General features: G+C 41.1%; 1 protein-coding gene across 2 annotated transcripts in view; it reads left to right on the top strand.

Annotated features, from left to right (window-relative positions):
* Positions 1–27,925, top strand: part of dis3l2 (DIS3 like 3'-5' exoribonuclease 2) — a 296,352-nt gene that overhangs the window by 82,795 nt on the left and 185,632 nt on the right. For both annotated transcript variants that reach the window (XM_059651106.1, XM_059651107.1), the window contains one exon: positions 1,926–2,181. In XM_059651106.1, coding sequence (XP_059507089.1) covers positions 1,926–2,181 — 256 coding nt within the window. The remainder of the gene's footprint in view (positions 1–1,925; positions 2,182–27,925) is intronic.

Genomic DNA, 27,925 nt, shown 5'->3' with positions numbered 1-27,925 from the left:
CTTATGCCTTTAGCTGTAGCGCAGAGAGAGGGATTCTAAATGGCCAGTGTCTACATTCAAACACTTGCTGAAAATGAAACTAAACCCTAGTTCTGTGGGAGCCTCAGTCCCATTCATGCTGCTTCTATTGTTCTAATTTTAAAGAAAACCCAAGGCCTCACAACTGGTTTATTTCATTGGCTTTGAAGAGGTAGCTTGTCACTTGTGGCTCAAAACCTCGCCACAAAAAAAAGGACCAACTACATCTCTGAAAGCCATCATATTGTCACAAGTTACATTACGTGAACTCCACAGACAAGATGACAGCGATTGCCCTTGACATCAAGGCACCTTTTGACTGACTACGGTGCCAAGGATTCTTAGCAAAACCAATTGCATCTTCTTAGCCAGCGTCCACAACCATTGCTGGATGTGGAAGGACAAGAGTAGCAGTGCATGTGAATGCCATCATCGGCCAGTTCCTGTCCAGGCCATACATCATCTTTTCTTGGAATACATTATTGTGCTTTCACTGGCACCAGATTAGCATTTTGGTATTCCCTTCTTAACAGCGCTGTGGTCATCCCTGCATTCTAAGGACCAAAATGCTTCAAGTAGGCAACTCAGCACAACCTTCTCCTGGGCATTTAGACACCTGCTAGGTTTTACCCTTCTGCCACAAGCTCTCAACCTCATTTTGACCTGTGTTTTTAATTGTAGAGCTCCCTCAGTAACCAGTTTACTTCTCTCTGCTTCCTTAGGACCACTTCTAAAGTGTGCAATTTTGCTTTTTGTCATTCTTTTGAATATCTTGTTTCCTTTGTTGTCCTTCCCCTATTTGTTTGGACTTTGTCAATATCATTCTGAAGCCATTATCTCTGGCCACCACTCCAAAGATAGAATAAGATGGCATACTCAAATTCTGTTCCTGGGCTACCAATTCTATCCTTCCCTTGGCAACAGCCTGAGATTGGCTACTCTGATGCCACATTCTGTCCTAAGATAAACTTCCATCCTTGTATTTGTGCCAACACTAAGATCACTTTTGTAACACAGCATGATGTCACCCCATCTCAGCTCATCTCCTCACAACCGTATTCATGCATTTGTTATCTTAAGACTTGACTACTTCAGTACACCCGTGGCTGGTCTCCCACATTCAGCTCTCCATAAATTTGAAGTCAACCTACTACTTGTGTCTTAACTAGCAATTACCGTAGGCCAACGAGTTCTGAAATTCCTTCCATACTTCTCCAGCTTTCTCATTTTCCTTTGGTAAGACGGTAAAACCTACGTCTTTGATCAGAGTTTGGTCATCTAATCTAATTTCTTCCTTTTGTAGTGTGGTGTTATGCCTCGTTTTCTAATGTTTCTGTGAAGTACCTTTGGGATTCTTTATTTTATTAAAGGTTCCATCCAAATATAGGTGTTTCTTCTTTACGCTGTGCCCTCTTGTACATCCTAAGGTATTGGTGATCTCATTAACAGTCAAATTTATGGTTGCACTGTCAAAATTAATTGTGGAATCTTATTCTATGTTTGAAATGCTATTTGTTTAATTGCAGTATTATAGGCAAGAATTTTGAATGATCTAATTTTGTTTATTGATTGATTGTCTCCTGAGGGGAGCACTTAGTTAGTTGGCTAGTTAGCTCATATACCATTCAGAATAATGCCAAGAGTGCAGCCTCAATTCCTGTTTCAGCTGAGGTAAACTTGGGGGCTGCCTCCTTCTTTTAACGCTGGGAGTGGAAGACATGACAATCTAACACCAAATAAAATGAATAATATTTCTCAGGTTGAAGCATCAGCAGACAATAAGCCAAGGAAAAGCCTTTTGACAGAGCATGTGAATAGACTATTAAACAGTATTCTAATCAAGTTCATTCCATTTAGATTTTATTACTAATGTTCAGAATCTCCATGATCGTTTTGTGTTTTTACAGGTTATCACACCTGATGGAGATAGCTCAGAAGTTAATATAATTGCTCAATCTGGTGTACCTGGTGCAGTTAATAATATGACCTTGGAGGACCTTCCAGCTCAGGATAGAGTTAAAATACTCGAAGCCAGTCCTGATGTAATTATTGAGGAGCAATATGATGACAGCCAAGATGAAAGTGAAAATGAATCGAGTGATTTGCAGAAAATTGTAGTTGGTGAAAGTGTGAACAAGATAAAGTTCAGTCCTTCAGATAACGGTGAGATTATCATTCTTAATTAATATATTTCTATAATTTAAAACATGGTTGTATTTTTGATTTATTTCACACTTAGAAGTAAACAATGGGAAGATGTTGATAATTTTGTGTTATCTTGGTGTTGCAATTAATTTTGGGAAAAAACTGCAACCACTTAAGTGGCAATTTTCCTTTAAATGTCTAGTATATAATATAACCTTACTTAAGATATTGAATAATTTGTATATATGTGAAATCATACTTTTGACATTAAGTCAAGAGATCATTATTGTTATGAACTTGTTTTGTTTATTTGGACTGTGAACCACATATTACATTGGAACTTTAAAACTTGATCACTATTTAGACTTTTTAATGAAAACAAACTCTTGGAAATAACTCTGATTAACAATTAGCTTGATTATAATGGTGAGAGATAACATCCTTGACAGATGCTACCTTGAAATAGTTTCTAATAGCAATTCATGTGCATTGAACTGACAGTTGCTATAGAATGCTTGATTGCTGCTTTGCAATTTGGTCTCTAGATTTCCTTTCAAAACTTCAGCTAACAAATAATTGGAATTTATTTGTCCAATAAATCAAAATATTGAGTATTCCAAGTGACGATGACATGATTAGCGTTAAAATGCACTTTGTTGAAATTAGCATTCTTCATGGCTTTAGCAAATATTTTGTTCGGGTCATAAGTAAACTTGTAGTATGATTTCTTCCAGAACTCAAATGTAGTAATTAGGAAATGTTACCAATGTGTGAAAGGTAGAGTGATAAGTGGGAACTAGTGAGGAAGGAGAAGCAAATAACATGAAAATCAAGTAGATGAGCATGAAATGAGCTTTCCCTCCAACAAAAAAGCACTTTCTGGATCAATGGTCTGGCAAAGAAAAGCTACGAGAAGCACAAAGTAGAACATCAGAAGGGTACTGACAAGCAGGTTGAGTGGATGGATTGTTGGTAAATAAGGTTCAATGCAAAGAAAAGTGGGGTGATGCATTTTTGTAGAAAGAATATGAGACTATAAAATGAAGGGTATTACCATAAAGAACATACAAGAGCAGAGAGACCTGGATAGCTATGTGCGTTAGCCATTGAAGGTGGCAGGGCAGATGGAGAACAGTTAATAAAGCATTCTGCATCTTAGGCTTTATTAATAGGAGTATAGAGTAGGGAGATTACACTGAATCTACTGTTATTATCCCAGCTGGTTTTAACACTGGACAAGTCGCATCACAGACTCAAATCTGGTTTGATAGATCATTTTCATGTGGTTTTAATGAAGTTGTTACTCACTGAAGCAATAAATAGGCAATGTTACAGATTTGGTTTAAACAATAACATTTATTATGCAAAAGAAATAAAGATAAACTAAACTAAACTATTCATATGTAGTATAAATTTAAAGATGATAAAACACATAACAAAAGTATCATACCATTAATCCCAACAGCATCCCACTGCAGTACTTAAAATACTAAAGAGAATGCTTTTATCACACAAGATTTGACCTAGCTATGGCTTCAGCTCCTGGTTGTGAAAATTTGATAACTTGTTCCTTAATTTGACATATAACCAAGTTGAGACTTTTTCACCTTTACAAAACCCCTCTAGGGTTTTGACCAAACACTCTGGTCTGGAACTTTTAAACTGAACTCCTTACACGAAGGAAATTCTAAACTACCTGCTCTCTTTCTCAGAAGCCACTGCTTTATACAAACAGCTTCAGCTAAGAACCCTGCAGAGGTCCTCAAACTAGAACTAAAAGGCTATTTCCCAAGCAGTGGGTATTTTCCCCTAAGCAACCATTGCAAAATGAAATCAGAATGTTCTAACCACAAGTTTAAGCCTAGACTGTTTACTTGTGAACTATCTCAATGTAAACAAATTTCCAAACGCATCCAAAACTATCTGTCTCGGACTGTTTTTAGGATAAATCACCATAGCTACAAAAGTATTTTTATGTTAATCATTAAACTCCTTCAGACACATAACAGACCAATTTGCCAATAGTTCAAATTCCAAACATTTCACTCAAAAATAAATGATATTAAAATATGCATATATCACACACCTTATCTCACATGATATAAGATATTAGTTACACTTCAGCTGGAGTATTGTGTGAATGTATTGGGAAAAAAGTGCAGAAGTAGTTTATGATGACATGGACAGGCCAGACCCCTCAGATTATTTTAAGAAGGTAGCCTAGATCCTAACTACTACTTGTTTTAAAGGTAGATGTGAAGTTGGTGTTCTAGGTGTGATGCAAATGGTCAAACCACTTGGTTTTAAGCAAAACAGAATTTATTTAAACTCTACAGATGAAACCCAAATAAAAGAAAGCAGAATTTAGAATAACTTAACTATTAGAGACCTTAACCAACCCATTACAGCAGCTCAACTGAGTAACTGTTCCACTATCGTCATATTCCATAAACACACCCCTTGGCAAAAAAGTAAATTCAAATACATATTCTTACAGGCAGGAGGAAACAACATCCAGAGAGATTTCAGAGAAATTCAGTTGGGAATTACTTACTGAAGCTTGCAACTCTTATGGTAATTACATAGCTTATGACTGCTACAGCTTAAAAAAAAGAACTTGAACTGGGAGAACTGGCAACTCTCCTTCCATTGTGAAACTGTTTTGAAAAAAACTCCTAGCTCCCCAGACTCTTCCACCTATGCCTTTACAACCTGCCTTCAAAAAAAACCCAAATTTTCTTTATTTTAAGATGACCACATCATCACACTGATAATGATTCTAAGGATGCAAAACCTCAGTGATAAAGATAGATTGGAGAAGTTGGGACTGTTTTCCTTGGAGGTGGAAAACAGGGAGATTTGACTGAAATTTTCAAAATCTTGAAGGACTTTGATAGACTAAACAGGAAGAATCTGTTCTCACTTGTAGAATGGGTAAGGGGGGGAGAATGACACTTAGCATGCTTGTTTGAAGGACTACTGCAGATACACTGGCTCAGTGAGCTCCTGCACTGTAACAATTCCGTGAATATGTGAACAGATTACTCAAAGTTTTCAAAGGTAAGAACTTCAAAAATAAGTATAGAAAAAGATTAGAGATAATGGGAGCTGCAGATGCTGGAGAATCTGAGATAACAAAATGTGGAGCTCGATGAACACAGCAGGCCAGGCAGCTAGAAGCACGTGCTTGGCCTGCTGTGTTCATCCAGCTCCGCACCTCGTTCTCTATGGCAAAAGATTATGCAGCTCATCAAACATGCTTTTTCATTCAAGCTGTTGATGATTGATCTTGGGCTTCAACTCCCCTTCTCTGCTCACATTCCATATCATTGAGATAAAAAGATTTTTCTGTCTGACCCTTAAGTATAGTCAATGATTGCACACCCACAACCATATGTGCTGAAGAATTCCAAAGATTTATAGCCCTGTCAGTGAAGATATTAGTCTTTGTTTCAGTTCTAAAGGATCAATCCGTTATCCTGAAACTGTTCCCCTTCGTTCTAGATCCCCACTGCCCAGTTAGGAAAAGCAACATCTCAGTATCTACCCTGTCAAGCCCTTCATGTTCCTAGGTGTTCCAATGAGACCAACCTCTTGTGTTTCTAAACTCCAAGGAATATAGACTTAATATACTCAGTCTCTATTATTGATCAGCCATCTCATTACCAGAGACCAGTCTGGTGAACCTTTGCTGTGCTGCCTCCAATGCAAAATTGTACATTCTGGTTGAGGTGTGATCTCAACAAAACTCCATACACTTCTAGCAAGTCCTCTTTGTTCCTGTACTCCAATCTCCTTGCAATAAAGGCTGACCTGTCCTTTGCCTTCCTCTTGAGAAAATTATAAATACAACCGCCTAATGGTATTATCACTACATCGTTAATCCAGAAACTAAACTAATGTTTTGGGGATGTGGTTTCACATTCTGCCATGGCAGATGATGGAATTTGTATTCAATAAAAATCTAGAATTAATAATCTAATGATGACCATGAATCCACTGTCGATTGTTGGAAAAACTCATCTGGTTCATTAATGCCCTTTAAGTAAAGAAACTGCCATCCTTGCCTCGTCTGGTCTACATGTAATTGCAGACCCACAGTAATATGCTTGATTCTTAACTATCCTGTGGGCAGTAAATGCTGGCCTAGCCGGCGACACCCACAATCTTGAGAATGAATAAAAAGAAAATGCCTGTTTCACCTTGTGAGCGTGTCAGTCTGTGACAAACAACTGTTCAATCTTAAAACAAAATAACCGCGATGTTGGAAATCAGAAACAAAATTAGTAATTGCTAGAAAATCTCTGCAGGTCTGAATGCTTCTGTGGAGGGAAAGCAGGGATAACGCTTCAGTTAAATTCAGTTCTGAAGAAAGGTAAATGGATCCAAACAGTTAACTCTGATTAATTTTGTAATCTATACAAGTTATTTAACAGTGAAAATTGCATTGTAACGAGAAAACATGGCAAACTGGATGTCAGTATCATCAGTTTTGGTATTGGATAAGTAATTGCATTATGAGGCCTGAAATCTGAACCATGGGTTCACATCCCATCTTGGCGGCTGTGGCTATTATCTTGTTGTGTTAAATATAATTTAACCATGACAGCTTAAATATGTAAACATTTAACATCCATATTGCTTACCATGAAATTGCCAGGTTGTTGTTACAGCCTGTCTGGTTCACTGGTTATGGAACAAATTCTGTGGGCCATTTTCAAACCTACTGATATGTGACTCCAGATAGATATCTGTGTGTTTGACATTTAACTATCTTCTGAGATCTCTGAGCAAATCGTTCCGTTTTGTCTAATAATATTATTAAATGGATGACTGACATTGAGTTGGCGTTAAACACAACAAAGACACGACCAGCCTAGTTAACCCTGCATATCCTTTTAATAACACATGGTGAGTTATACAACAATTGGACAAGCTGTTTTGTAGAATGTCTAAGCATCAGTCTAACATAGTCATACTCCTAAAATCATTTCTTTGAGTAATTGTGCCAGATTTCTTTGTCACTACCGCTTAGCATGGATTTTCCCTTTAGTGTGATAGATACAACCAGAAGCAGTGTAATAATATGTAATCAGGAAGAAATTGCTCTTGGAATAGTCTGCATTATTTCTGGATCCCATGAAGAAACATAGCACCAGGTTAAACATGGGCAAGAACATTTCAAGCTAATCACTACAAAAAGCACTCTTTAGTTTAGCCAGTATACATGGTCCTGCATGGGGGAGTTCTGTGATTGTCATCAGGAGTGACTTGGCAACATCAGTACTGACTGATCTGGACAAATCCTGATCTGCATAGCTGCTGCACTGAGCCCACATCTGATGGTGAGAGAACCAACTTAAGGGAAAAATTTGACCTTGTCATCACCAATTTCTCATCTGCAAACTGATGATGCCTTTTATCATATTCTATAGTACTACTGCTATGCTAAGTGGGCTAGATTCAGAATATACCTGGTAACTCAAAAGAGACACCAGAAAGTGCTAATAGAATGCAGACATAATGATCCCTCAAGGTCTTCACCAGTACGGGAAGTCAGTGGTCCAGTGGTATTATTGTTGGACTGTTAATCCAACATGATCTTACCATGGCAGCTGGTGGAATTTCAATTGAATAAATGTCTGGAATTAAAATCTAACGATGACCATGAATCCATGCTGGTTGTCAGAAAAACTCATCTGGTTCACTAATGTCCTTTCGGGAATGAAACTGCCATCTGTACGTTGTCTGGCCTACATGTGACTCCAGACCCACAGCAATGTGGTTGACTCATAACTGCCATCTGGGCAATTAGGGTTGGGCAATACATGCTGCCTTAGCCAATGATATCCAGATCCCATGAATGAATAAAAAAAATAGCAAACCTTGAACAATTTAATTTTGCTCAACATAATATTAAAAATTGCTGGATACACTGAATGTAGCAAAGGTGTTCTAAACTGACAACTTTATGGCTGTAGTCTTGAATGCTTGTATACCAAAACTTGCTCTACCTTTTAGTCAAGCTCTTCCAATGCTGTTATGACACTGGCATTTATTTAAAAAAGTGAAGAATTGCCTGTCTATGTCTGTCTTCAAAGGTCAGGACAAGATCCAGTCTGCCCAATTATCACTCTTTCATTCTAGTTGGGTTAGTCAGCAGTGCTGTGAAGTGTCATTGACAGTGCAATCAAGTGACAATTTGTTGCCAAAAACCTGTCACTGATGCTGAAGCTGAAGAGGCCCATTATTATTTAGTATAGAACTTCAGAGATATCTGTGAGCATATATGAGCACGAACATGGTCGAGAAAGAATTACCAGAATATGCTCGAGGTATTTTTCTGAAACAATATCCGAAGGAATCATCAAGAGTACAGCTAGTTTTAGACCCAGTAGTATGCGATGGGAAATGGCCAATTAATGATCTATTCAATGCGAGATAACAAAATGTGAGGCTGGATGAGCACAGCAGGCCCAGCAGCATCTCAGGAGCACAAAAGCTGACGTTTTGGGCCTAGACCCTTCATCAGAGAGGGGGATGGGGTGAGGGTTCTGGAATAAATAGGGAGAGAGGGAGAGGCGGACCGAAGATGGAGAGAAAAGAAGATAGTTGGAGAGGAGAATATAGGTGGGGAGGTAGGGAGGGGATAGGTCAGTCCAGGGAAGACGGACAAGTCAAGGAGGTGGGATGAGGTTAGTTGGTAGGAGATGGAGGTGCGGTTTGAGGTGGGAGGAAGGGATGGGTGAGAGGAAGAACAGGTTAGGGAAGCATGGGACAGGTTGGACTGGTTTTGGGATGCAGTGGGTGGAGGGGAAGAGCTGGGCTGGTTTTGGGATGCGGTGGGGGAAGGGGAGATTTTGAAGCTGGTGAAGTCCACATTGATGCCATTGGGCTGCAGGGTTCCCAAGCAGACTATGAGTTGCTGTTCCTGCAACCTTCGGGTGGCATCATTGTGGCACTGCAGGAGGCCCATGATGGACATGTCATCTAAAGAATGGGAGGGGGAGTGGAAATGGTTTGCGGCTGGGAGGTGCAGTTGTTTATTGCGAACCGAGCGGAGGTGTTCTGCAAAGTGGCCCCCAAGCCGGCTGGACTGACCTATCCCCTCCCTACCTCCCCACCTATACTCTCTCCACCTATCTTCTTTTCTCTCCATCTTCGGTCTGCCTCCCCCTCTCTCCCTATTTATTCCAGAACCCTCACCCCATCCCCCTCTCTGATGAAGGGTCTAGGCCCGAAACATCAGCTTTTGTGCCCCTGAGATGCTGCTGGGCCTGCTGTGTTCATCCAGCCTCTCATTTTATTATCTTGGATTCTCCAGCATCTGCAGTTCCCATTATCACTCATCTATTCTATGCAGTTCAGATTGAAGGTATTTGTTTAAAATCTAAACAAGGGCAATTATGAAGGTACGAGGAGAAAATGTCTGTGAATTGGAAATATATGTTAAAAGATTGACAATATTTAAAATGACTGCTGGTATTTAAGAAATTAATGCCTAATTTACAAGGAACATGCCCCAAAATATCCAACAAGAAAAGTGAGAATGTCACAGTTAACAAGAGAAGTTAAAAAATAGATCAAGGGAGGAGGTGTATGAAGTTGCCAAAAAAAAGCAAACCTGAGGATTAAGAGAATTTTGAAATTCAGCAAGAAGGACAAATAGACTGATAAAGGGAGATAACCGAATATGAATGTAAAATTACAAGAAACATAGATATGTGGGTCCATTGCAAACAAGAAAGAGGATAGTTTTAAAACAGGATATAGAGTAAAAGCAGAGAGGCAAAACAAGTGCTTTGTATTCATCTTTACAGAAGAATACACAAGAAATTTCCCTGAAATAATCCAAAGGTCTAGTGAGAGTGTGGAACTGAAAGAAATTAATATTATTAAAAAACGTAGTGCTCGAGTAAATAATGGGGCTGAATGCTGACAAATCCCCTGGACCAATAAGCTTCAACCTCGAGTGCTGAACGAGATGGCTACAGAGATAGTGGATGCATTGGTGATCAGCTTTCAAAATTCTACTCATGTTGCAGTGGTGCCTGTAGTTTGGAAGATGGAAAATGTTTACCACTGTTTAAGGAAAGAGGTGGAGAGAAAACGTGAACTACAGAACTTTTAGCCCGTCGTTAGTAGTAGGGAAAGTACTGGAATGTATTAAAAAACGTGATTACTGGATATTTGGAAACAATTATCTAATTGGATAGAATCAGCATGGATTTATTCAATATAATAAAATGTGAGGCTGGATGAACACAGCAGGCCAAGCAGCATCTCAGGAGCACAAAAGCTGACGTTTCGGGCCTAGACCCTTCATCAGAGATGCTGCTTGGCCTGCTGTGTTCATCCAGCCTCACATTTTATTATCTTGGAATCTCCAGCATCTGCAGTTCCCATTATCTCTGGATTTATTCAATGTTGGATAGACCAGAAGCTTTTTTGAGGATGTTACTAGCAGAGTTGGAAAGGTGGGGAAATCCGTTGGATGTGGTATTTGCATTTGCAGAAAGTTTTTTGAAAAGTCCCACACAGGAGTGGGACAAAAACAGAAATTGCTTGGAAAATCTCAGCAGGCCTGGCAGCATCTGTGGAGAGAAAGAGAAAGTGGAGTCATTGTTTTAGGTGCAGTGACTCTTCTTCAGAACAGTGCCTGGCTTCAGCTTTCTCAGTCAATATCAAAGATTTGGAAGTTGAGTCCAATTGTAATTTTTCCAAGTTTGCAGATGATATATATCTTAGTGGAAAAGTAGTGACGTGGAGGTTGCAAAGATGCTTTTTAGATGCATTTAGGGTGAGAAAGAGCTTGGCATTTTGAATATAATATGGTTGAATGTGAGGTTATTCATTTTGGTATAATGAACACAGGTGTAGAGTGTTTCTTACATGATGAGAGATTTAAAGTGTTGGTGTCTACAGGGACCAAGATGCCTTTGTTCATAAGCACTGAAAGGTAATATGCAGATGCAGCAAGAAATTTTGAAGGTGACTGGTATTGCTCTTTATCATAAGATGATTTGAGTCCAGGAACAAAGATGTCTTGCTTCAGAGCAAGAGAAGATCAGTAGACCACACCTGGAGTATTGTGTACAGTTTTGCCCACCTTGCCAAAGGAAGGGTATTCTTGCAAAGAGGGAGTACAACTAAAAGAAGTAAAGTTGCCATAGTCTTAGTAGACCACAGGACTGCTGTTTCACTAGGGAGAGACAAGTGATGGTGGTTTAACCTGAGGGTCACCACACCTCAGGGTTGAGGGAAGAGGTTAAGAAGGAGAATTGTTTGTGGTAACCTCAGTCTCTGTGCCATGCTGTTGTCACTTTTCCACATTGCAAACTAGCTGCCTAGCCAACTGAGCTAACTGACCCCCCAAAAGGAGTACAGTGGAGTTTCATCAAACTGAATCCTGAGATGGTGGGATTGTCTGCTGAGGAGAGATTGAGTACAGTTTATTATTCCGTAAAGTTTAGAAGAATGAGGTGCAATCTCAAGGAAATGTGCAAAATTGTAATTGGGTTAGACAGTACATGCACAAAAGATATTTCCCCCAGCAGTGGGGTCCTGAACCAGAAGGGACAATTTCCAACTAAAATGCAAGCCATTTAAGACCGAGATGAGGAAGAATGTCTTTACTCAGGTGAAATTCTCTGTCTCAAAGGGCTGTGAAAGGCCTGTTACTACATTTAAGAGAGAGAATGATAGTTTTGTTTAGTTGCTAATGACTCAAATGAATATGGAAATAGCGTGGGAGTATGGCTTTGAATTAGATGATCAACCATGACCTACAATGATGGAGCAGGCTCAAGGGGCTGAATGGCATACGCTTACTCCTATGTTCCTATTTTCCCCTATTTCTTCAAAACCGCTGAACATTGTTGCCACTCTGTACCATCTCTTTTCCTTTTGTTCTGTCTTTCGCTGTTTGTCTTTCTCATTATGTGTTTCGTTTTCACGTGTCCATGTCTGCCTGCTGTTTGCTTACTTTTGTTTTCTCTATCTTGCAGAGATTCTTCTTGTTTTGCTTTTGTGTCCTCTCTTGCCCTCTGTCATTCTCCTCCTCAGTTCTGTCTCACTGTCATTACAAGCAATAATTCAGTGTTTCAGCAGGAATTGTATTGTTTTGAATTACATGTGATGAATACATAAGGTAACTAACTTCACACAGTCACCATTGTGTTCGCATTTTTACACAGTTGTTTCTTCTGTCATTGATTCTTTAAAGTAAGGAGACCAGTTACAGAGCCCATCTGCAGCTTATGGAAAGTGACATTGTAATATGATTGAGATTTGCGTCTTGCTTCTCATATGAAATAAGAAGGCCATTCAGCAGCCCCCAAACCTCCCCTGCCATTCGTTGTGGTCATGGCTCAATGTGTCTCAGGCCTCAAGCCCTCTTTTGTGTGAGCCCTCATAGCCCTCTACTCCTCAATATTTCAAAAGCCTATCTACCTCCTCTTTAAATGCTTCCACAAGTCTCGAGGGTAGAGAATTCCATACAGTCACAAGTCTCTGAAAATAAATTCCTTTGCATTTCAATTTTAGGTGGGTGTCCTTTTGGTCTACATAGAAATTAGGAGCAGGAGTAGGCCATTTGGCTGTTCGAGTGCTCCACCATTTCAGCACGATCATGGCCTGATTAACCAACTCCGTACCAAGTTCCTGCTTTTTCCCCATGCCCCTTTGATCCCTTTAGTCCGAAGAACTATACCAACTCCTGTTTGAAAGCATTCAATGTTTGGCATGCTCCGAATTTTGTAGAAGAGAATTCCACAGGCTCACCACGCTCTGGGTGAAGAAACTTTTCCTCATCTCAGTCCTAAGTAGCCTGCACCTTGTCTTTAATCCATGTCTCTTGGTGCTGGACTCACCAGTTACCAGGAACACTTTTCCTGCATTTGTTCTCTCTTGTTGTTTTAGAATTTTATAGGTTTCTATGAGCTCTCTCTCCTCCCCGTTCTTCTAAACTCCAGTTAATATAGTCTTAACCAATCCAGGCTGGCTTCAAACATCAGTGCTGCTACCACAGGAATCAGTCTGATAAATCTTTGTGCACTCCCTTCACAGCGAGAACATCCTTACTCGCATAAGGAGACCAAAACTGCACTCAGTACTCCACGTGTGGCCTCTCAATTGCAGTGAGACATCCCTGCTCCTGTACTCAAATCATCTTGCTGTGAAGGCCAGTGTTCCATTTACCTTCTTCACCGCCTGCTGCACCTACCTGCTCACTTTCAGTGACTGGTGTACAAGGACACCCAGGCCTCATTGCACCTCCTCCTTTCCTAGACTTGGATTTGCTATCAATGTGGATAACCTTACATTTATTCACATTATACTTCATTTCCTGTTCATTTGCTTGCTCACTCAACTTGTCGAAATCACACTGAAGCATCTCTGCATCCTCCTCACAGCTCATCCTCCTGCTTAGTTTTGTGTCACCTGCAAAGTTGGAGATATTACATTTGGTTCCTCATCTGCATCATTTTTATATGTATTGAATAACTGGGCTCGAAGCATTGATCCCTGCCGCACCCCACCAGTCACTGGTTGCCACTTGGAAAAAGACTCATTTATTCCTCCCAACCAGTTATCTACCCACGTCGGTGCACTACACGTGACCTCACAAACTTTAATTTTCCATGCCAGTCTCATATTTGGCACTTTATAGAAAGTCTGCTGAAAGTCCAAGTAAACCACATCCACTGTCTGACTTCTATCACCTTTACTAGCTACACCCTTGAAAAATTCCAGTAGTTTTGTCAAACATGATTTCCCTTTTGTAAATCTATGTTGACTCTGATCGTGTCGCAGTTTTCAAAGTGACAGTAAGAACTGCAGTTGTTGCCTGACCACCTGTGTTCCTCCAGTTCCACATTGTTTTCAAAGTGCCGTGTTATTAAGCCTTTTATAATGGACATAAACATTTTCCTACTATTGATGTCAACATTACCCGTCTATAATTCCCTGTTTCCTGTCTATCTCCCTTGTTAAGTAGTAAGGTTATGATAATTATCCTCAAATGATAGGAACTGGCCCAGAGCCTGTACAGTGTTAAAAGATGGCCACCAATGTATCCATTATTTCTTGGGTCAATTCTAGAAGTATTCTTGAAGTATTCTGGGATGTAGATTATTCGGCCCTGGGGATTTATCAACCTTTAGTCCCGTCAATTTCCACAGTGACATTTCCCTACTAATACTGATTTCCTTCAGTTCCTCTATCTAATTAACCTTGTGTTCTCCAAAATTGGGATGTTATTTGTGTCCTCCTTTGTGGAGGGACCAAAATATGCATTTAGTTGGCCCATCACTTCTTTGTTTCCCGTTATGACTTCTGCTCTTTCTGGCTGTAAGGGACCTATCCACGTACCTTTAGAAGCTTTTACCATCAGTTTGTACATTCCCTGCAAACTTTCTCTTGCATATTATTTTATTCTGTTCTTGTGTAAAAGTTTTAACTGGTTAGAAACTCTCCCATTTGTGGATATCTACCCTGTCATACCCTCTTGATTTTCAGTTTGCTTTGTGCTGCATAAAATTATACTGAATACTACTGTTCATTCAATGTAGATTAGACTTTGAAATATTAGCCATTACTTTGAAGTAGGCAAATCTGTTACAAATAGATTTGTGACTGCGTGTTTTAAAGAAATTGTTCACTAATTTAGCCACCTTCTTTACACGGTAAAGCAGTGCACCTGTCCAGATCATTTTTCTTCTGTACTACTTCATATAAAAATTCTTTGCAATTTATTGTAGTATTCTGGAAGCTTGTTTTGAAATTTTGATGCCAGACTCTGTTGACTTTAAGCAGTTGACTACACTGATGGTCTTGCTGTTACATACAGATTTGACTGAAATACTCATTGTGTATTACATTGGATTCAAGATTCATAGGAGATTAATTTAAAGATATTGTCACTTTAGTTTACATCCAAGTTGAAGAAGCATAATGTGAAAACTCAACCACTTGTACAGACACGGCTGTTCGTTATTATGTAGTGATGTGTTTTATAATTTTATACAAATAATGTTCCAGTGTAGAATGGAACAAAATTCTGATATAGTTTTGAGCCATTGAAACTTGAGTTAGGTTACTATACTCCCATATTCCTTTGTCAGTATATGTAGAACAAAGCTTGCTCATATTTTCCTTAAAGCTAGCTTTGACATGCTGTTATAAACCCACAATTAGACGTGAGTACCTCATGGATCTCCTCATCACTAAGATTGAGAATAAAGAAACTTCAGATATGTTGATAAATTGTAGAAGTTGGGACTGTTCTTGAAGAAGGTTGGGAGGAGATTTGGTAGGGATTTTCAAAATCTAGAGTTGTTTGGTTAGATTAAATAGGGCGAACCTGTTCCTGAACGAAAAGATATAAATATGAAGTGAAGTGTGAAAGAAACAAGAGTGAAATGAGAAAAACCTTTCTTATGCAGCAAGTAGTTAACGTATGGAATACATTGCCCAGACATTTTTGAAGGTAGATTCAATTGGGGTTTTCAAGAAGGCATGGGATGATTGTTTGGATAGAAGTGATGTGCAAGGGTCTGAAGAAAAAGCAGGATTTTGGCACTGGTTCATGGTGCACATTGGAAGAAGCTTGATCGTAGGGCGGATGGGCCAAACGGCCTCCTTCAGTGTTGTAACAATTCTGTGATTCAGTCAGCAGCCTCTGGCACTTCCCTCCCTACCATTAATCCAATGAACCCAGCTTTCTCTGGAATTCCTTCCATCCTACTCCTGAAACGACATAGTTTTTAAACTTTATTATGTGCCCTCCTCCCAGCCTGTTTTGTCAGTGACGTTGAGCATCCATCTGGTGTTCTTTCAAGCCTATCCCATTAAACTATTCACCATCCAACTTTCCTTCCTTGTCTGCATGTAAGCTAATGATGTTGATCCTTCTTTCTCATCAGATGCTTTGCACACTGTTTTAAATTTGCTGCCATTACTACTCCCTGGGAGGTGGGGGGGGGGTGCGGTGCGTGTGTGTGTGTGTGTGTGTGTGTGTGTGTGTGTGTGTGTGTGTGTGTGATCCCTTCACTTTGCCACTATTGCAAACTAGCACTCTATCTCCATCCTCCTTTTCCTCTCCAAAATTCTTGAATTTCTTTTCACCTCCCAAGTCAGTGCACTAGTATTACCATGGCTTCCCATCCACTGGTTGAAAGGACCCTCAACCACATCTAATCTATCCCCCATGCTTTCATCTTTGCCCCTTCCCATCATTTACAACAGCGTGATTGGCTCCTCCTTATCCCAACTTTTCATCGCACCAGTTCTGCTATTTCAGACAACTCCAGCAGAATGCCACCACCAAACACGTCTTTGAAAAAGAACAGTACAACACAGTAACAGGCCTTTTGGCCCTGCCACGCTGTGCTGACACATTTTTCCCTTCTATACTAAAACTGTCTTCACTTACATGATCCATAATCCCTCTATTCCCTTCCTATTCATGTATCGTCCCGGTGCTTATTGAATGCTGCTGCTGCTGTCTGCTTCTACCACCTCTGCTAGCAGTGCGTTCCAGGCACTCGCCACCTTTTGTGTGAAAAACCTGCCTTGCACATTTCTTTTAAACACCCCTCCCCCCCAACCCCGTGCATTGAACCTGAGTCCCCTAGTGATTGACCCCTCCACCCTGGGAAAAAGCCTCGTACTTACCACTCTATCCATGCCATTCACAATCTTATAAACTTCTATCAGGTGGCCCCTCAACGTCCTGTTTCCCATTGAAAACAAATCCAGCCTATACAACCTTTCTTCGTAGCTGTAATCCCCCATATTAAGCAACATCCTGATAAACCTTTTCTATACCCTCTCCAAAGCAACCACATCCTTCTATGGTATGGCGACCAGAACTGTACACAATATGCCAAGTGTAGTCTAACTAAAGTTTTATAAAGCTGCAGCATAACTTGCATATCCTTATACTCACTGCCCCTTTGAATAAAGGCAAGCATGCCATGAACCTTTTTTACTACCTTTTGAACCTGCGCTGCTGCCTTCAATGATCTGTGGACCTACACATCTAGATCTGTCTGCATATCAATGTTCCTCGAGGTTCTGCCATTCACTGTATAATTTCCACCTGTACTTGATTTTCTGAAATGTATCACCTCACACTTTTTCTGGATTAAACTCTATCTGCCATTTTTATGCCCATGCCTTCAACTGATCTATATCCTGCTTTATCCTCTGAAATTCCTTCTCACTATCCATAACTCCTCCAATCTTTGTATCATCTGGAAATTTACTAATTAGACCAGTTATATTTTCCTCCAAATCATTTACGTAGACTACAAACAGCAGAAATCCCAGCACTAATCCCTGTGGAACACCACTAGTTACAACCCTCCATTCTGTAAAGCATCTTTTCACCACTATTCTCTGTCTCCTGTGACTAAGCCAGTTCAGTTTTCATCTTGCCAGCTCAACCCTGATCCCGTATGAGTTCGCCCTTTGCACCAGTCTGCCATGAGGGACTGCATCAGAGGCTCTACTCAAGTCCATGTGGACAAGGTTAACTGCTTTTTCCTCATCCATCATCTTCGTCACTTCCTCAAAAAACTCAATGAAGTTAGTGAGGCACGACCTCCCCGGCACGTAATCATGCTATCACTAATGAGTCCATTTACTTCTAAATGTTCATAGATCTTGCCCCTGAGAATCTTTTCCAATGATTTCCCTACCACCGAGATGAAGCTCACAGGCCTGTGATATCCTGGATTATCCCTGCTATCCTTCTTAAACAATGGAAGAATATTGGCTATTCTTCAGTTCTCCTGGATCTCACCTGTGGCCAGAGAGGATACAAATATTTATTAATGCTCTAGCAATTTATTCTCTTGACTCCTTCAGTATTCTGGCCTCGACCCCATCAGGACCCTTGGGACTTATCTACTTTAATACTTTTTAAGACTCCCAACACCTCTTGCTTTTTAATAGCAAACTTGTTTTAGAAATTCGATACTCCCTTACCTGAGATCATTCACCACCAATTCCTTCTCTTTGGTGAATACTAACACAAAGTATTCGTTGAGGACCTCACCTACCTCTTCTGGCTACACACATAGATTCCCTTCTTTGACCTTACATGGGCCAACTCTTCCCCTGCTACCTTCTTGCTTTTTATATATGTATTAAAAGCCTTGGGATCCTCCTTAATCCTGTTTGCTATCTACTTTTCAAAATCCCTTTTAGCCCTTCTAATTCCTTGTTTAAGATCTTTCCTATTTCTTTATATACTACAAGGGTTACGTCAGTTCCCATCCTCCTAGACCTTTCATATGCTCATCTTGCCCTCATTTCCCTTATCTGTATTTTGCAGGCACAATTCCTCCATGACTCGTTGGTCCATTCTCTAACAACATGACACATGCCTAAGTAACCGCAGAACCCTTCACCTCCTCCTTTCTCACTGTCTAAGGGCCGAAACAGTCTCTACAGGTGAAGCAGCATTTCACCTGTACCACCTCCAGTCAGGTGAATTGGATTCGGTACACCCAATGTAGCCTAGTCTACATCAGAGAAAACAAACACAGAATGGGTGACTGCTTTGCAGAGCTCCTCTAGTCTGTGCACAAGCAAGACCCCGACTTTCTCAGCCTGTCATTTTAACACAGTGTCCATCTTATGTGCCCACTTGTGTGTCCTCAGCATGTTACAGTGAATCACAGCAAAAATTGGAGGAGCAACGTCTAATCTTCAGACTAGGCACTTTATAACCTTCTGGACTTAGTATTGAGTTTAACACCTTCAGAATGTGAACCCGCCCCGATTCCTTCCCTTTCTTTTAGCTTTACTTGCCACGTTCTCTGTCACCACGTCCTCTCTTCCGCTCCCTCCACTCCACTGGGACGACCTGAGCTTTCCAGTTTCACAGTTAGTCTCACCGTTGTTCTGCCTTTCTCACATTCCGATCACTTAATCTGCACTGTTCACACCCTTTCTCCCCAGCATTCTACCACCCCACAATTGCATTAATGCTGCCCCTCCACACTTTGCGTCAGCTCCAATGAAGAGTCATCTGGACTCAACATTACCTTCCTCTCTCTCCATAGACACTGTCCGACCTGCTGTGATTTCCAGCATTTTTTTGTTTCCAGTGGCTGTTATCAAAGTTGCAGATGACCCACTCTGACTGTGCCAAAGATTAAGCTGTCCTTCCTCATCTGTCTGCAGCCTTTAGTTTAATCACACCATTCTCCTCTAATTCTTCTCCACTGTCATCCAGATAGGTGGAACTTAGCTTACATTCCTGTTTATCTACTCTGATTAAGAGTATCACCTGCAATGCCTTCCCTTCCTGATGCTGACCAAATCTCTTCTATCCATCAAGGATCTAGGCCTGACATCCCCAATTTCTCATCCACCTGCGCTTATTGACCATCTCTATGGAATCCTTGCTGCCACCAGATTATCGTATTGGCTTTTAGCAGCCAGTATCAGATAAGTAGAGAGATAATGGGAACTGCAGATGCTGGAGAATCCAGGATAATAAAATGTGAGGCTGGGTGAACACAGCAGGCCGAGCAGCATCTCAGGAGCACAAAAGCTGACGTTTCGGGCCTAGACCCTTCATCAGAGAGGGGGATGGGGTGAGGGTTCTGGAATAAATAGGGAGAGAGGGGGAGGCGGACCGAAGATGGAGAGAAAAGAAGATAGGTGGAGAGAGTATAGGTGGGGAGGTAGGGAGGGGATAGGTCAGTCCAGCTGCGCCATCTCCTACCTACTAACCTCATCCCACCCCCTTGACCTGTCCGTCTTCCCTGGACTGACCTATCCCCTCCCTACCTCCCCACCTATACTCTCTCCACCTATCTTCTTTTCTCTCCATCTTCGGTCCGCCTCCCCCTCTCTCCCTATTTATTCCAGAACCCTCACCCCATCCCCCTCTCTGATGAAGGGTCTAGGCCCGAAACGTCAGCTTTTGTGCTCCTGAGATGCTGCTGGGCCTGCTGTGTTCATCCAGCCTCACATTTTATTATCTCAGATAATTAGAGATTCTCTTCAATTAAATATTGGAAAGACTAAAGTCATTGCCTTTGATCAGTGTTGCAAGCTCTGCTCACAAGTTTAAACTCTGTTTCTGAATACAGAAACTATCTAAGGCTGAACCAGTGTGTCCGCAACCTTGGTGCCATACTTAACTGGGATCTGGATTTCTGAGCACACATCTGCACCATCACTAAGACTGCCTGCTTCCGTCTCTCTGTAAGAAATGGAAGCAAAGTAACGTGCGCTGGAGAACCAAATTAAACAAGTGCTGGAGAAGCTCAGCAGATATGGCAACATCTGCTGGAAAACTGTTTTTTATGCTGTTGACCAAGAGGAAGTGGTGCACAGAGCAAAACACAAAGGAGTGCTAAAGTTATAGTAGAGGAGATATATAAATGCAGGTTAGGCAATAATAGTAGATGTGAACAGTAGAAAATGGGTCTCAACTTTGCTGAGAGCATATCGGTGCAAAGAAGCTGTGGGTGAGCATAAGTGGCTGTAATCAAAATGACAGTATTTAAGCTCTGAAGTTGTTGAACTCAATGCTTAGTTGAAAGCTGTATGAATGCTTAAGCAGAAAATGAGGTGTTGCTCGCCCAGCTTCCAATGGGATTTGCTAGAATGATGCTGGGGGCTTAAGACAAAAATGTTATGAGGGCAAAATGTGTATTGAAATTACAAGCAATTGGAAGGTTCAGGGTCATTCTTAAATACAGAGCTAAGGTATTCTGCAAAGCAGAAGTCTACATTCTGTCTCTCTAATGTAGAGGAGACTGCATTGATAACAGTGAATGCAGTAAACTAGATTGAAAGAAATACAAATAAACTACAGCTTCACCTGGAAGCTGTGTTTCTGGCCTTGGACAGTTAGAAAAAAGAAATTAAGAAGGTAAGAGTTATACCTTCTGCAGTTGCTTGGGAAGATGCCACAGACGAAGTTTTAGCAGTGATGGAACAGTAGATCAGGGTGTCACAAATGGAGTGGCCCCTGTAGCATGCTTCCAAGGGAAAGGAGAGGAAGCTGAGTTTGGTTGTGATATAAATGGTCCAGGATCCTTTGAATGCGCAGGCCATTAGGGTGAAAAGTGCGGATAAGGGAAATCCTATCATTCTGGCAGAGAGGAGAAGGCAGAGAACAGAATATGGGAAATGTATTGGACATAGCTGAAAGCCATGTCAACCACCTGTAGGTATCATTTGTTGAAGGAGAAGGATGTCTTAGAGACACTCTTGAGGTAGCTGGTAAAATTAGAGCAGATGCAATGGAGATGGAAAAGCTACGAGAATGGAATAAAGTATTTCAGGAAATAGGATATGAGGATATGTAGTCAAAAAATCTATCTTTGTGACGTTGGACACCACTGCTTTTTCAGCTTTGCCGTTAATAAGTGCCTCTTATCTGATCTCATGACAATGCAATACAATATAGCACAGGAACAGGCCCTTCAGCCCGCCAAGCCTGCACCAATTCCTAGTCCATATTTAGACCCCTTACTTATTGCCCAAATTACCTTTAGACTTCTCTATTTCAACAAACTCTTGACCTGCTTCCAAATTCTTTTTTCTGTAAACTTGATGTCCTTCAAATTAAATGCAAGATTTTTTTTCCCCGAATCAAATATGTGTCTTGATTTAAAACTATACAGTTGTACCTTTCACTGACTTAAGCCAAATTCCTGACTATCCCTTCCCAATATCATTATGGATGTAACTAAATTTCAAGGCCAGCAGTGGGTCAAGAAGGTAGGTCACAGCCACCTCCTTAAGGACAATTAGAGACGGACAAAAGATACTAGCCTTGACAACAGTTCCACACCCAATGAACAAATAAAATTAAACTTTGCTGCTTATTCTTTATTTGAAGCAAGTTCTGTTTACCATTTCTAGCTGAGTCCCAACTATGTAAGTCGTAAAATGTAAAATTTTCATTTATGTTTTCAAAACCCTCTGAAGGCTTGCCCAGTAATCTCCTTCAGCCTCTCAAACCCACCAGATATTTGTACCTATCCAATTATATCCTCTTTAATTGCTTCACCATCAGTGATGATGTCTTCAGCTATTGAAGCCCTAAGCTTCAGAATTCTCATTCAAATCTTTCCACCTCTGTCTTCCTTTAAGCCACACTTCAAAATCTACCCTTTGATCAAGCTTTGGTTTTGCACCCAAATGTGACTTATGTCACTTGGTGTCAAATACTGCTTTATAATACTAATTTGAAGTGTCTGGAGATATTTTATGATATTAAAGGTGCTATATAAATGCCATTGCAGGTTTCTGGAGAAAGCCTGCAGTTGATGTTTAAAGTCAGAAGTTGCTCAACACCAGGTTATAGTCCAGCAGGTTTATTTGAAATCACAAGCATTCACAGCGTTGCTCCTTTACGAGGCAAAGTGATGTTGGTGTTTAAAGGCTGTTAATTGCTTTCTATATTAAAACCGTATTAAAATGTTGCTTTCTTTTTCGATAAGATTATAAATAAATTTGCCATGTTTAAAATTATAATTACCACTAGTTTGCTTGTGTTATAATTTTATTTCTTTATTGGCAGTTCTGATTTAACTACAGGAAACTATTTACCTGTTAGCACAAGAGTTTATTACACATAATATTAGTATGTAATTTCTACACCACACGGTTTTATATTATGTTTGTACTTTTAACTTTTATCAATGACTTAGAACATAGAACAGTACAGCACAGCACAGGCCCTTTCGGCCCACGAAGTTGTACTGAACTTTCACCCTAAACCCAAGGTCTGTCTAACCTCCACTGCTACCTTATACTATCATCCATATGCCTATAGCTGTTTAAATGCCCCTAATGGGGCCGACTCCACTACCCTCTTCGGCAATGCATTCCACACCACTACCACTCTCTGAGTCAAGAACCTACCTCTGACGTCTCCCCGATATCTACCTCCTTTCACTTTAAAACTATGTCCCCTCATAAAAGCTATCTCCACCCTAGGAAAAAGTCTCTGGCTACCTATACCTCTGATCATTTTGTACACCTCGATCAAATCACCTCTACATCCTTTGTCGTTCTAAAGAGAAAAGCCCTAGCTGTCTCAACCTTTCCTCGTAAGACCTTCCCTCCGTTCCAGGCAACATTCTGGTTAATCTCCTCTGCACATTTTCCAATGCTTCCACATCTTTCCTGTAATGAGGTGACCAGAACTGGACACAATACTCCAGATGTGGCCGAACCAGGCTTTTGTATAGCTGGAGCATAACTTCACAGCTCTTGAACTCAATCCCTCTATTCATGAAAGCTAATACACCGTACGCCTTCTTAACAACTCTATCCACCTGGGTGGCAGCTTTCAGGGAACTGAGAACATGAACTCCAAGATCCCTCTGCCACTCCATACTGCCAAGATCTTTCTGTTAACCCTGTATTCCGCTTTCAAATTTGTCCTTAACAAAATGAATAATCTCATACTTTTCAGGGTTAAACTCCATCTGCCACTTCTCAGGCCAGCTCTGCATTCTATCAATTTCCCTTTGTAACCTAGAACAGCCTTCCGCACTGTCCACAGCTCAACCCACCTTTGTATCATCCGCAAACTTACCAATCTACCCCTCCACTCCTTCATCCAAATCATTTACAAAAATCACAAATAGAAGAGGATCCAGAACAGATCTTTGTGACACACCATGCATAACTGACCACCATGTTGAATATTTTCTGTCCACTACCACTCTTTGTCTTTTAAGGACCAGCCAATTCTGAATCCAAACTGCCACATTTCCCACTATCCCATGCCTCCTTACCTTTTGCATGGGGAACCTTATCAAACGCCTTACTTAAACCCATGTATACCACATCCACTACTCCACCTTCATCCATGTGTTTGGTCACCTCCTCAAAGAATTCGATAAGGTTTGTGAGGCATGACCTACCCCTCACAAATCCATGCAGACTATCATGAATCAATCTGTGCCTTTCCAAATGATCATAAATCCTGTTTCTCAGAGCCCTTTCCAATAATTTGCACACCACTGATGTAAGACTAACTGGCCTGTCATTTCCTGGGTTATCCCTGTTCCCTTTTTTGAACAAGGGAATGACGTTTGCCTCTTTCCAATCTTCCGGCACTATTCGTGTGGACAGTGAGGACGAAAATATCCGCCAAAGGCCCTGCGATCTCTTCCCTCGCTTCCCATAGAATCCTTGGATAAGTCCCATCAGGCCCAGGGGACTTATCTATCTTCAAATTCCTCAGAATTCCTAGCACATCTTCCTTACTAAGAACGACCTCCTCTAGCCTACCAGCCTGTTTCACGTTGTCCTCCTCTACAACTAGGTCCCTCTCAGTTGTGAATACTGAAGAAAAGTATTCATTAAGGGCCTCCTATCTCTTTAGACTCCGTGCACAAATTCCCTTTACAATCCTTGATCAACTCTACCCTTTCTCTGGCCCTTCGTTTAGTCCTCACAAATGTGTAAAATGCCTTGGAATTTTCCTTGAACCTATCCACCAACGTTTTCTCATGCTCTCTTATTGCTCTCTTTCTTCAGCTCCTTCCTGGCTAACTTGTATCCCTCTCGAGCCTCTTCCGTTCCTTAATTCCTAAACCTTACATAAGCCTCCTTCTTCCTCTTAACCAGTTGTTCGACCTCTCTCGAGAACCATGGCTCCCTCACTCGACTGCATCTTCCCTGCCTGCTCGGGATAAATATATGGAGCACATGCAGTATGCATTCCTTAAACAATCTCCACATTTCTGTGGTGCTCTTCCCTGACAACATCTGTTCCCACTTTATCTTCCCGAGTTCCTGCCTAACTGAGTTGTAATTACCCTTCCCCCAATTGTAAACTTTATCCTGCCGTATGTACCTATCCTTATCCATGACTATCATGAAAGAAACAGAGTTATGATTGCTACCGCCAAAATGCCCTCCTACCAACAGGTCTAACACTTGGCCCAGTTTGTTGCCAAGCACCAAATCCAAAGTGGCCTCTCCCGTGTCACGAATCCTTCCTGAATGCACTGGACAAAATCTGCTCCATCTAAACTATTACAACTGAAATGAATCAATATTTGGAAAGTTGAAGTCACCCATGACTACAACCCTTTGACCTCTGCACCTTTGTAGTATCTGCCTCCCAATCTGTTCCTGCACTTCTCAGCAACTATTTGGGGGTCTTTAAAAAAAATTCCAACAAGTGACTGCTCCTTTCTTGTTCCTGGCCTCAACCCAAACTGACTCTGTCGATATATCATTCTCGAACTGCCTTTAAGTAACTGCTATACCAGCCCTGACAAGCAATGCCACTCCCCCACCTCTTTTTCCACATGCCCTATTTCTTTTAAAGCGTCTAAATCCCGGAACTTCCAACAGCCATTCCTGTCCCCGAGTTACCCACATTTCTGTAATGGCCACAACATCATAGTTCCAAGTATCGACCCATGCTCTAAGTTCATTTGCTTTATTATCTGATACTTCTAGCATTGAAGTATACACACCTCAAACCATCTGTGTGTCCACAATTACGCTCCATCGACTGCATTTCTTTATAAACCATCCCACTCCCTTTGTGTCTGTTGGAAGGCCGAATACCTCATCCTCTGAATTGTAAATCTGGTTCCCCACCCCCGCCAAACTAGTTTAAATGATCCTGTACAGCTCTAGCAAACCTCCCCCTCAGGATATTTGTGCCCTTCCAGTTCAATTGCCACTCGCCCTTACTATACAGGTCCCACCTTCCCCAGAATGTGCTCCAATTAGCCACACAATGGAAGCCCTCCCTCCTACACCAGCTCTGTTGACACGTGTTTAGCTGCACTCTCATTCTATTTCTTACTTCCTTATCACCAGTATTATGGCACCAGTAGTAATCCAGAGGTAACTACCCTGTTTGTCCTGGATTTTAGTTTCCTACCTAACTCCCTGTACTTATTTTTCACATTTTCAGTCCTTTTTCTACTTATGTCATTGGTACCAATGTGTACCATGATTGCTGGCTGCTCACCCTCCCCCTTAAGGATCTTGGAGGCACGATCCAAGACATCACGGACCCTGGCACCCGTGAGGCAACATACCATCCTTTCATATCGTTTGCGTCCATAGAACCGCCTTTCTGTGCCTCTTACTATTGAATCCCCCACTACAATTGCTCTCCTATTCTCACCCCTTCCCTTCTTTGCCAGAGGGTCAGGCTCAGTGCCAGAGCCCTGTCCCCTATGGCCTTCCCCGGTAGGTCATCCCCTCCCAACAATACCCAAAATGGTATACTTATTATTGAGGGGAAGGACCACAGGGGATCAATCCATCTATTCCCTTTCGCCTTCCTGACAGTCACCCAGCTACGTTTTTACTGTACCTTGGATGTGACCACCTCCTTGTAACTCCTCTCTATCACCCCCTCAGCTTCCCGAATGGTCCGGAGTTCATCCAGCTCCAGCTCCAGTACCCTAACGTGGTTTTTGAGGAGCTGGAGTTGGGTGCTCTTCTCGCAGGTGAAGTCAGGGAGGTCACCAGCAGTGACCCTTACCTCCCACATCCCGCAAGAGGAGCATGCAACTGCCGTAGCTTCCATTCCCACTACTCTAGATTTCCAGAAGTATTAAAAATAAAGCCTTACCTTACTGAACCTTCACACAGTCTTTTTTGATTAGATCAGGAGGACGGGAGGGAGACACTACATGTGTAGTGTTTCGGGTTTAGCCAATGCCCAAATTTATCTGTTTCTTCCTGGCTCGCGTGTTTTATGATCTCTGCAGTATTAAACTTCACCAATGCTGGCAGTTTCTTTATAAGTACAGTACTGTACCCATTTTCTAATAGTGATTTGTTTTATGAATACAAAATTTAAGACCATCAGTTTCATCATATTTGGTCGGCAAAAATGCATGATGCTGCTGTGTCATGTTGGAAGTGTAATAAATTTGCATGCTGAAATCCACAGTATAATATAATTAGAGCAGAACTTCCAGACAATTATTTATACTGAAGCAGGGGTTGTGTTCTTCATACAGGTTGGTGGGGAATTCTTTGGTTTGGGTCCAGAAGTGGGGAAGATGAATAAAGGATTTTGGAAAGAAAGAAGCATTTTACCCAGAGGCTGCATGCAAGTGTTTTTGATATGGATAAATAAACACCACAGCTGCATAAATATTTCTGGTGAACCATAGTTTTTGTTAACCTTCCAGTATAAACAGTAAAAAGGCAATGGATGTAATCATCTATGTCTGCCTCTGAAGTTAAAGAGCACTTGAAAATTGTTTTGTCAAATGTTGCCTCAGAAACGGCTCTAAAGTTCATGTCTCAGCTTGATGTGAAATCATTTGGAAAAATAAACTTCTATTTACAGTTGCAGTGTAACTCAATCTCATGTAAGTTGGATGATTGGCCACACCACATGTTTAGAATGTCGTACCTTCAAATCCCAGGTACTGTTTTAGTTACTCCTCTTCAGCTGAATATTAGTTTACAGGTAGGGTTTTTGACCAGACTCAAACTTCTGAATCGAAAAAGAACCTTTAGTGGCATTCCTAATCCAGCCCATTTGGTTAGTGCGCAATATTGTAGAGTGTTATTCTCTCATTTGCAATCACTCTTGACCTCTTTTGTGTTTAACAGCAACACAACAGAAAAATCTAGCCTTACTGTGTTTGAAAATACATTTTGGTCTATTATTAACAGACGTGAGTGATGGACTTGTTACTGTTCCTTTAAAGTTTTCTCAGGTTGAGTTATTTGGCAAGCTTTAGCTTTCTAGAAACTTGAGTTTCATCAATGCTCT

The sequence above is a fragment of the Stegostoma tigrinum genome, chromosome 14 (assembly GCF_030684315.1).
Source record: "Stegostoma tigrinum isolate sSteTig4 chromosome 14, sSteTig4.hap1, whole genome shotgun sequence".
In the NCBI taxonomy this organism is placed as follows: domain Eukaryota; kingdom Metazoa; phylum Chordata; class Chondrichthyes; order Orectolobiformes; family Stegostomatidae; genus Stegostoma; species Stegostoma tigrinum.
Note: the sequence above shows the minus strand (reverse complement) of the source record. Positions and strands in the feature narration are given on the sequence as shown.